The sequence below is a fragment of the Geospiza fortis genome, unplaced genomic scaffold (genome assembly GCF_000277835.1).
Source record: "Geospiza fortis unplaced genomic scaffold, GeoFor_1.0 scaffold166, whole genome shotgun sequence".
In the NCBI taxonomy this organism is placed as follows: domain Eukaryota; kingdom Metazoa; phylum Chordata; class Aves; order Passeriformes; family Thraupidae; genus Geospiza; species Geospiza fortis.
Genome location: NW_005054310.1, coordinates 5470860 through 5482328, shown reverse-complemented (window position 1 = coordinate 5482328; position 11469 = coordinate 5470860). Strand labels below are relative to the sequence as shown.

At 45.3% G+C, this 11469-nt stretch overlaps 1 protein-coding gene across 1 annotated transcript in view; it reads left to right on the top strand.

Annotated features, from left to right (window-relative positions):
- Positions 1-11469, top strand: part of KCNMB4 (potassium calcium-activated channel subfamily M regulatory beta subunit 4) — a 22213-nt gene that overhangs the window by 6697 nt on the left and 4047 nt on the right. The window contains exon 3 of the mRNA XM_031055612.1: positions 7013-7140. Within this exon, the coding sequence (XP_030911472.1) occupies positions 7013-7140 (128 nt within the window). The remainder of the gene's footprint in view (positions 1-7012; positions 7141-11469) is intronic.

Genomic DNA, 11469 nt, shown 5'->3' with positions numbered 1-11469 from the left:
CGTGACCACACTGCCTTTCTGAGTTGTCCAAGGGTTTTGTTCTGTTTTTACTTCTTGATCTTATTTTCTTCTGCCTTTCTGGAAGTGTGGTGGGAAGAGAAGGATTGCACCTGCCCAGGGGCTGAATTGCAATTGCAGGGAGGCACTCCAAGCTTCAGAAGTAACGCCTGTAAATGTCACTCAGAAAAACTAGTTTTATTTAACAATTAATTTCATGTTAATTTTACATAAGAAAGCAGGGCTGTTGGCAGTGTGTGGTACTTTCCTGCTTTTACAAATATAATCTGTTTTCTTTACCTTCCACCTTGCATCTCTAGATGTGGGCTGTTTACCCTGGGATATTGATTGCTGAGGATTAAATCTGATTTACCAGATGTGACCAAGCAGAAAGGATGCATTTTTTGATGTAACTGTATTCTTTGGTAGTAATTGAATTTATCTCAGTGGAAAACTGTGTAGAAAAAAAAAAGTACTCTAATTATTTTTCCTGCTTTGAGAAGCTTATGTAAAACAAAAACAAAATAAGAAGAAAAGTTGGTTAGGTCTCTTCAGGAAAAAATACCTTTGTAAGGGATTGAAGTCTGCATCTGTTTCTTTGGTTTCCCCTTTTTTCCCTACTTCAATGCCTGTGGAGCCAAACACTTACACCCTCCTTTAATTTTTGATTTAAAATCTCGCTCTCTTTGAAAGCTTTCAGGATTTTATGCTGAAACACATTAACTAGAGCCACAGAGTAGGAATCTGCTGGATTTTAATGCCCGGGATCCCATACGTATTGATGAACAAACACTTAGAGAGCTTTTTAACCCTTCCTGTTCCCATCACATTTTGCACTATGCCCCCTTGTGTTCATGCATTTAGACGTGCATACAACATGTTAATCAGTTCCAGCTAGCTAGAAGGGAAAAAGAAGACCAATTTTGTTTTGAACATTTTTTAAATTTTACTTTCTGCTTAGGTGCTTCTCTTTGTAGGGTAGCAATTTTTCCCTGTAAATCAATAGTATAGAAAGGGCATAGTTCAGGCTCCTTACAACACACAACAATAAAAAATCAGTTGGCAGCTTCACTCCACCCAAAAATTCCCAGTGTATTTGATTAAAAATCTTCTACTTTCTATAGTAGAGCAGGCTGATATATAAACATATCACAGATATGAATGTCTGTTCCAGTGAGGAAAAATATTTTTCTAGATGCAGGAAAAAGAATTTTTTTTTCTTTTTCTTTCTAAGATAATCACATCATTGTACAGCCCAGGATTCATTTTAGCTCTTAAAAGATTATATAGCTGGGTCAGAGATAATCCAGGAATGTATATATAAAGCACCCAACACGATTACATTTGTGTTCCGTCTGAGTGATCTGTGGATTTCCTTTTTTTTTTTTGATTGCTGTCTCAGAGGAAGAAATTCATTAGAGTGACTATAGCCTTTCTTCAGCTGCCTTGATAGCAATAGTAATCTCTGAGATAAGGTTTGAGCAGGATTAATTCCCAAGTCAATTTGTCGTTGTTCCTCTCTGGCCACGGGGTGCATTGGTGGTGCACACAGCCAGCTCAGGGACTGGGCCCAGGGGAGTATGGCAGCTGCTGAAAGTGTCTGCTTTCTGGCTTTTTAGGCATTTCCCTTTCTACATCTGCAGTTAAGGGTAGTGTTGGAAGAAGTTGCCCCCTGTTTTGCCAAAGAAGCTTTTAGGGAGTGACTGTTAAGACAGATGTTAGCAGCTGTGCAGCCAGACCTGGCTCTCCCCACCCTTGTCCCCAGGCAAGGAGCAAACAGCTGCTGCCCCTTGTCTGCTCTCCACACCTGCCTGTGCTCCTGTCGTGCTTCTCTGTGTAAAGGCTCCACATGACAAGATGATGTGCAGTCATCTCTTCTGTACACTTGTAAATAGAGTTGGGCTTAATTTTTGGACTCTCTTAAATACAGCCCATGGCAGAGGAGGTTTCATAACAAAATATAACTTGACAATAATTTTGTGAGAGTCTGGTGGCTCTGTCTGGTGAACATTCAGGTCTGTGTTTGGGCTGGTACCTGTGACAGGCAAACTCTGCAGATGCTGCCTAGCAATTCCTCTGGAAGCAGCCCCAGGGACCATGGATAAACCCCATAACCCACCTGTCTCACCTGGGCACCACTCCCTGCCTCGAGCCTCTGTGAGGGGTCATGGGTGTGATCACTCCTGGTGGGCTGTGCTGCTGATGATCATTTGCAGTGACAGATGCAGGTGAAAGCCAGGCATGGTGCTCAGCTCCAGCTCCCTCAGGACACTCAGCTGGGAGGGGGCCATTTTAGTACTAATGGAGCGAGCCCACCTGCTCATGCCCTGCCCAGTGGGATGGTTGTGGCAGCCCTTCCTCCCCTCCATGCCATGAAGGTAACCCACTAGTGCATGGAGACACACACAGAGTTAGGAGAAGCTCATCTATTGCTTGGTGTGGTGGCTTGACCCTGGCTGAACTTCAGGTCCCCCCCAAGCTGCTGTATCACTCCTTAGGTGGACAAGGGAGAGAAAATATAACGAAAGGTTTATGGGTTGAGATAAGGACAGGGAGAGATCACTCATCCTTTATCATCATGGGAAAAATGGACTTGACTCAGGGAAATTAATCAGCTTTATTGCCAATTAAATCAGAGAAGGGCACTGCATAAATAAAATCAAATCTAAAAATGCCTTTCCCCTACCCATCTTTCCTTCCTGAGCTGAACTTCACTCCTGATTTTCTTCACCTCCTCCGTCCCACCAGCACAGAGGGACGAGGAATGTGGGCTGTGGTCAGTTCATCACACATTTGCATTCCTTCCTCTTCTTTCCCTGCTCCAGTGTGGGGTCTCTCCCACAGGAGACAGTCCTGCATCACCTTCTCCAACGTGGGTCCTTCCCACAGGCTGTAGTTCTGTATGAAGTGCTCCAGCACGGGCTCCTCTCTCCACAGGAGCACAGGTCCTGCCAGGACCCTGCTCCCATGTGGGCTTCCCTCAAAGCCCCAGCCTCCTTTGGGCATCCCTTTGCTGTGGTGTGGGGTGTACCATGGGCTGCAGGTGGATCTCCACTCCAGCAGGTGGGGTAGGGCTGTGCCACAGCAAACAGATGGCACATGCTCTGTCCCATAGCTCACCAGGAGCCAGCAGGGTGCTCCTCCACAGATCACTTGGAAACTGAGTTTGAAATCTTGCTCCTGAATTACTTTGGTTTGTCTTCTGTTGGGCTGAATTGCTTCTACTTTGGGCCAGGATGTCTCTTTGCATTTGAAACTTTCTTGGACTTGTAGTTTACCAAGTCTGGGTTTTTAAATTAAAAACGTGACTGAATTAGGCAAGAATTGATCTTTGAAAAGCATGAAATTCAGCCTGGAACTTAAACCATAGTCAAGAGTTCATGCATCTATTCTTTCTCTGTGATATGGAAGAATATCTGCCCTCATGAAGTGTTCAGATGTACCAGGAATCTTTCCAAGCACCTGCAGAGACTGAAGTGGGAGCATCCAGCAGCAAACACAGATACAATTCCCACAAAATCTTGGTGTAAAGATGTATTGGCTATTAACTGATATTTTTACTGGTGTCCTAGCTTGCTTTCAGTTTGTTTATGTTTTGATGTCAGTATTTCATGCCGTGTCTTGTAAGGGAGAACTACAGATTCAATGTTTCAGAAGCTGCCTATTGCCAAAGTGGAAATTATTTCACATTCATCCATCAAGTCACAGCAGCAAAATTTGTGAGGATACAATTCCCTTTTATCTGCCTGCTGAATCTGCTTTGGAAGGTGATAGAGCTAGAAGTGTGCTTGGGAGGCTGAGTGAAGAGAGATCCAGCCCCTGTGTGGGTCAGAAAGGGACAAAATCACCTTGGGTTGGTGGGGACAGTGCTGGCAAACAAGGCAAACAAGCTCCAGGGTTTGTGCAGCAGCTGATAATGCTCACTCTGGGATTGCATCTTGGGTGTTTTCTGTGGCTCAAGGCCTTTGTCACATTGAGTTGATGTTTCAGGGTGGCCCCTGGGATTCATATTTGGACAGGCACCATTCCTCTCCTCAGGACTGTTAATCCTCAACAGGCAGAAGCAGAGAGGCCACATCAATTTATGGCAAGACTCCAGGCATCTCCTTTGTGTTTTCCACATGGAGATAAAGAGGAAGAGGTAGAAATGTATCTAGATGCTTTCTGTCTGCTGGGATTATGTGTGCAAAAAATGATCTGAAGTTCGAGTTATGGAAAGCGTTCACTGTTGTGCCCAGCTTCCAGGGGTCCCTCCTGTAGCTACTGACAATACTCATATACACTGTCCTGCTTTGGTACTGGAAAACACAGAAGTGCCGCTCAAAGAAACTCTGTGGGCCCCTTTACATCTTCCAAACCAAGAAAAATCCCTGCCCTGAGAAACTCAATTTTTAATATCTTCATATTGAGCATGGGGACTGATGGGAAAAAAATGTGAAGCTCTCTGTGATGAAATGTCCTGGGAGACTGCTCAAGCTTGATACTTGTCTGTTCAGATGGACGTCTCTTGGGAAAAGAGACCTCTCTGGTTGTTCCTAAGCCTGAAACTCAGCATGGGGCTAACCAACAGTTCACCAGGTTATGAACTTTGTGAAGGACTCAAGCAATATTTTGTGGGGTGGAAGGTCTCTGCAGGATCCAGAGAAAGTTTAGCCAGGACTGGTGGGGCACTGGTTGCACTTTCATAGCAGAGGACAGCAGCAGGCTCAGCCAGGAAGAGGAAACATTTCAGAGGATAGAGGAAATATGTGTGCTGGAGCCAGGAACACAGGAAAAGTAGCTTTGAGATAGCTGGGTGTGTTTAGGCAAAATAATGTCTATTGGTGCTTGGCTGCTTTGTCTAGCTATTCATTTTGTGTGCTGGCCAAACAGTGTCTGGTTTGGGAGCTCTTTCTAGAACCCCTAAAATCTGGAGGCTACCTACAAGCTGGGGCTGGGAGTGATGATTACTGTCAGATGGAGGCAGTGAGTGCCCAGCTCGTGGGATTTGGTGCCATTTCCATACAGGAAAAGCAGGAAATGCTCCTACAGGAAAACATCAGAGTGGAGGATGTTGGAAGTGCTGGAGCCCGGGCCAAGCAGGGAGGAGGGGACCAGCTGGGAAGGTGCAGCACATTGATGCTGGCAGGGGTCAGAGCAGAGCCAGCAGTGCTCTCAGGTGTCTTTGTGCCAAATTTGCTGACTCTGCCCAGCTGCTGCACAAATGTGTTTGTGCACTGGGAGTGTGGAGGAAAAAGGGGAGGGTTTGCTGCCTCCAAAGTGGACAACCCAACCAAAAATTCTGCTGACCTAGGAATGTTACCTAAGATGGCAATAACAGTATGTGATAAATCCTGCACTCTGGTTTCTGAAGCAGAGGGGTGTTGCCCTAATTTCTGTCCTCCATCATCAGCAGTGGGACAACCCTTGTTCAGGGTCCTGTGAACAGGGAACTAAAGGGAGCTCTGTGCCGTGGCAACACCAGCCAGGAGTCCATGTGAAAATGGAGATCCTTGCATGTGGAAGGGTAGGTTTCAGTCTGGAAGCAGCAAGGAAGACCTTGCAGTCTTTCATTCTGAAGCATGCAAAACACTGGCAGCAATTGCAGGAGCTAACAGAAATGGTCAGATTTTACATGATCAGGGGAATAAAATCCTGAGATTTCTCCCTTGCCCCTGGAATGGCAAATCTTCAAGCTGTTGTATGGTGAACATGGTCTTGTAGGTCTGTACATCTCAGGTATAGTGTGCAGCTGGGGGCAAGGTAAGCTCCTGTGAAACCTCAGCAGGAGAGGAAGCAGGGCCAGTGGGCCATGGTGATCTTTATGCTCATGTCAGAGAGGGTGTTGCTCTCCTTGCTGTTCCTGCCTTCAGGACACTGGAGAAATTAATGTTGTGATCAATTGTGGGCCCCCCTTTAGGGGCTTCCCACACCCTTCACCTCCTGCTTCCTAAGTAGGAGGCCTTTTAGCTACCTTCCCAGTCACACTTTTTTCTGTTTGCAGCTCCCAGTTTTAAAGGAATTAAAACTCAGTGTGTTCAGTTCACTTGGTGTCCATATGTCCTGCAGGGTGAAAAGCCTCTCTGTTATGAGAGGATCAGCCAAGCTCTGTCACTCAGTGTGGTTCAACAGCTCCTGTCATGATCTCCTGTGTGGATGCCTGGTAAAAATTAGAGGGATTGTGCTTGGACACCAAACTCTGATAGTGCTGACACTTGATTCAGTGCACTGTTTGTTTTCTGTTGTTTAACTGCCTGTGGCTGGGACTTAAGGGTGGTGTGGCAATGACTTGGAAGCAAGGAGTGTGTGCGGATGTGTGTGACCCAAAGGGGAGCCTGTGAAAGCCCAGTCCCAAGGGCACCAAGCCAGGGGAGGAATCTCCCTTGATCTCTGGGCTTTGAAGCAGATGTCTGAGGGTGAGATCTGCAGGTAGCTCAGCTGCATGCTCAACTCTCTTTGGCTTCTGTACAGCAGAAGCAGATGCTGAACCTTTCTGCTGAAGCAGGGCTGTGAGCCCTTTTTCTTCTTCCCATGTGTTGTATGCAGTGGGAGAATACCTTCTTATATCAGTGGACATCAGCCAGATATCCCATCATCTGGGAAAGCTTGCTGGACTCTTTGGGTTATTTATTAGCATGATACTTAACTAAACTTGTGATTACATGCCTCACTGAAAATAGGAAGTTATTCAAATCCAATCCACGCAGCTGCCTAGGAATACATTAAAATGAAATTATCATTTTCACATTCATCACACCAAACCCGAAGATGTTATGAAGGGGTTTTGTTTAAGAGTGGAACAAACATGGCAAAGCCTTTCTTTTCTTTCTGAATGCTACTATATTCTTTTCCAGTACCCACACAGAATAATTAGCAATTGAAGTTCAGCTGATATTTCTTTTCTGTTTCTTTGGAGCTTTTGTTTATTATTCTGAGTCCATTTCAGTCACGCTGGTATCATGAGGAAAAGGCAGAGAAGTGATGCCCTGAGTTCCTGAGGGCAGCAGTAACTCTGTTTTGCAATGTGTCTTGGCAGTGCTCGTACATCCCTCCCTGTGCAAGAGACGATCAGGAGAACTCTGAGAACGTCACGTACAAGCAGAAATACTGGAAAGAGAAAGTGGGATCTCAACCATTTACATGCTACTTTAACCAGCACTTGAGGTGAGTAATCTCCTTTTGGCTGGGCAGGAGCGCTTATGCATCTGCCTAACAGCTGCCCATTGGTTCTGTTGGAACATACAATAAATGCATGCACATGTGCATACACACAGAGACCCCCTCCAGGGCAATGTGGTTTATCACACAGAGCTCAGTGCAGAACTTTGCAAGACAGCTCCACTGATGAAAAGCTATACAGAAAGGAAAGGAGTATTTTTACCGCTTGAAGTGAAAATATAAAACTCTGAGAAAAGTTTTTCCTTAAAGCATGCAATTTTTATAGCAAAAAATGTCTTGCCTTTTAACACATAGATGTTATGAAATGCAAATTTCCGGTGTGGATATTAACATTCCTCCACAGGAAAGAAACCCTACTGTACTCATGGAAGAAGAGGGGAGATCAGTAAATACGACAAACTAACTCAGCAATTGTGTTCATAGAAGGTTAAGGAGGGATCAGATGTGGGTAATAGACAGCAACAGAACTGCCAGGTTTCATACATGCTTGCAGAGTAGAAAAAAAAGAATCTCCCCTCCTGTTTCAGTTCTTACTTTTGCTGCCAGTGTTGATGTGACTTCCATGTGTATGCTGTGTGGTTTCCTTCCTCCAGTAAACAGAAAGGGGAGGGAGTGCTTTTTCCTGTCTCTTTCTGATGGTGATATGCCAGGAAATAAAAGGTAATGTGGCTGCAGGAGGAGGTTAGTCCTGTCGCACAAACACCTGAAAATTAAATAGATGAGGGAATAGCTCATGACTTGCAGGTGCAATTCAGGACTCAGTCTGGGATTGTTGGCACCAGATATTTAAGTTCAGAAAGACAATCAGGAGGAAAATGGATGGCAGGTGGAGAAATGCCTGACTCGCTGTGAGTGTCCTGCTCAGTGCCTTGGGGGCTTCAGCTTTGCCCTAGGCTGGCTAGAATAGTTGTCTTCCTGAAGAGACTGGAGACCCAGTCAGCATGCCCAGGATGAGTTTGTTGTCCCTGGTTAATTCTTTCCAGAGGGACACCACCAAAATTTTGTACAAAACTTTTTCTTTTAGAAGGGAAAGAAACATTCAGGGGTTAAAAGTTAGGGCACTCTGAGTGATGACATCAGACCTATCAGGGACCTTCTTGGCAGTCCTCTGGTCCACAAGGTGCCAAAGCTTGGATCTGGCGACCAGGAGCCAAGTGATGATTCTGGTTTTTCTGGGCAGGCAGGTGTTGCCTGTTCCTCGTACTCCTGAGAACTGGGACTTGCAGCACCCACTGCCCAAGTGAGCAGCAGAGTCAGAAGCATGGGATTGTCTGCAGGAGAACTCATAGCTAGGGTACATCTAAACTGGTGTGGAGAGGATGATGTAAAAAGTAACTGTGTGAATTTTTTAGTCAGTGGAGAGAAACAGGAGCCTTTTATCTTACCCAAAGTAAATGCCTGATACAGGTCAGATGCCCAGAGATGTTTATTTCTCTCCTGTAGAGGAGTGTAGGGTGGTAGGTGTCCAGAGCTATCGGAGCTGGTTCTCACATTACATTTTGGTGGAGCAAAGACAAAGCTTTTCTTTCTGCCTAGCATCTGACATTTATGTAAGCTGGCACTGAGAAATTGCGCAGCACTCAGGAAGGGTTTTTTCCCCTAAAGATGCTGAATCCTGTACTGCTAAAAGTTCTTGCCACCACAATGGCTGCCTTGAAACACTGCCTTTTGCTGATCATGCAACAATTCATACACAGGATAAGAGAGGCTCGCTGCCAGAGATCCTAGAAGATAGTATAAGCTGAAATGTGTACACCATCCATTTTCTTCTGGAGATAGCAATGAGCTTTGGGAGATAAGTTCTGCTGACTGGGAATGTGCTTGCTTGGGTATACTTTTAGAGCAATGATGACTAAGCAGCCTGCAAAGCAGTGAAAAGAAACCATAACAAAGAGGGAGAAATCTGTTCCCTTCAAAATAGAATTGTGCATGTTTTCTGACAGTATTTTTTCACTGTGTGGATAAGCTGACTGTTCTCTGTCAGTCTGTATAAAATGTATAGTAAATAGTTCGTTAGAGAATGTAGTGTTTGTAACATTAATACTCCCTCTTTTGAAAAAGCAGAATAAAATTCTAGGTGAATATGCAGGCAATGAACGAACATCTCTTCACCGAGTTTGCTCAATTTTCATTGTCAGAACTGTTGCTGCATGCAGAGTGTACTGTTGGGTAACTTCTCCCTTTCAGTTTGGTGGGTTCAACAGGTTACTTTGGAAAGATGAGAAAAAGGGGTGCCATTCTTACAGTTCAAACTTATGTGAAAGGGATGAGAAGCAGACTTAGCAATTTCAACCATTCTTAGTTACTGTAAATCAAACTGTCCAGCAAAATTAGCTGCCTGACATTTGTCTTAGGGAACCAAAGCACAGCTTATCTTGGAGCTCAGTGCTTTACTGAAGAGTGAGGTTTTGCTTTGCCACTGCAGGCACTTAACTTCAGTGTTCTATTCTTCTCTGGCAAGCTTTGGGACAGGGGGTTCAAGCTGCATGTTCAAGTTGCTTTTCTGATCTCTGGTGAAGGTGCCTGTCTGTTGGCATGATGATACCCCAGTCTGAAGGAAGCCCAGCAGAAACCAACCTTCAGTTGGTTTCAGACTCTAAAATAAAGAACAAATCCAGATGAAGTTCTCAGGCTGTTGCTGAAGGTTTGAGAAGGCACTGAGCTCTAGGGCTTTGGTGTTCTGGGTCTCACACCCAGTGTCCCAGCAGTCTGCACTCATGACCTCATGCAAACAAGGGCCACAGTTGCATGCCCTAAAGTGGGAGGCCTGTGGGAACAGGCAGGATGGGGAAGATCCTGTCACTTTATTTCTTCATGTTCCAGGTGTCACTGACATCCATGACAAGAACAAAAAAGAGAGAAACTAAGATTGCCATGAGCTGAGACCTCACTGTCTCATGCCATGCAGAGACAGGCAGAGCAACCTGTGTCAAGTAGTTTCTTGGGTTTGTCCCATACATGAGAACACTCTGTGCTTCCTTTGCTGTGGCACAGCAGATGAGCCAGCCATGCTTTAACCTCCTCTGTGTTTGCTGCAGGATGCTGTACACATATTCATCAGATATTTGAAGAGCAAACCCTGTCAAGTGATTAGTGACAACCTGTATGTTGTTGGGGTGCCCTGCAGGGTTCCCACTTACCTCAGAATAATTATGTGTGCAAGCCAAGGGGGCTCAGGTAGTAAGGCTGCTCATCCACGAAGTGTTGGAACATAAATCTTGGTTTGCTCTGTTACTTCACAGTTTTCTAAATTAATTCCCCCACCTGTGGAGCAGTGCTTGGGCCTGAGGGGGAAAGGGCTTTGCTGTCAATAAGACGCTGTGCTGCCTCTGCATGCAGCCATCCAGCTGAGCAGCCCTGCCTCTTGCAGCAATAAGGGAAAAAATGACTGCTTGTCAGAGCAAAGGGATGTGGGTATCTGTGGGGAAAAAGTCAGTGTATTGCAAACATCTTTAAATCCAGATTGTTTGAATACAAAGATATTTGTAAGGTTTCCTATCCAGCACCTCCACCTCTGTCAGCTATTGTGTGACATTAGGTTCACAGTTTGGTTCATAAGTGATGACTGAAATGTTTATGTGCCTGTAACCTTTTGGTCCTGCGTGACATTTTGGTAATCCCTGCACTGCAATTCTCCCCATGATGTTCAGTAATTGCTCTGCAGGCTCTGATGGAGGCCTGTGCTATTTGGTGTCTGAGCTACCTGGCAGAACCTAACAGGGATGTGTTGTATAATGCAACTAATCCAGTTAGCCCTGCTCAAAGCTCCACAAAGGTCTAGCCCTGAGCTCAAAGTCCTGCTAAAAATAAGTCCTGGTCTCACCTTTTAGCAATGAAAACAAATTTCCTTCCTCCTTGTCTGAAAGGGAAAGCTGTCTTTCCAGGGTTAAGGCAAAGGCTTCTTCAGGGATGTTTTTTTCAGTTTATTTGTTGTTTCACCCTGGGACTGCTGCTGGGCAGTGGTGGTGCTGCACAGTGGCCATCACTGCTGGCAGCAAGAGCCAGCTCTGAATGCCTGAGCATGGCTTGCAATCACTGCAGGGTTTCCCCCTTTCGTCCCACTAGGTTTCTTTCTTGCCTCTGCCACTGTTTTATGCATGGATAACTGGTGATAGGATTTTGGGTGCATCTCCTCAAGAGGCTTTACATTTACTGGAAACCTGAATGGCAGCATTGCTAGAAGGAAGAGGCTGCCAGTAATCAAGCTTAGGGTGAATATGCACAACCCCTCTGCCAACATCCTTGAACTGAAGTACTGAAGAAAGTCACAGAGCAAAGATGGGTTTACTGAAGACACTGTATTTACAGGAGCAA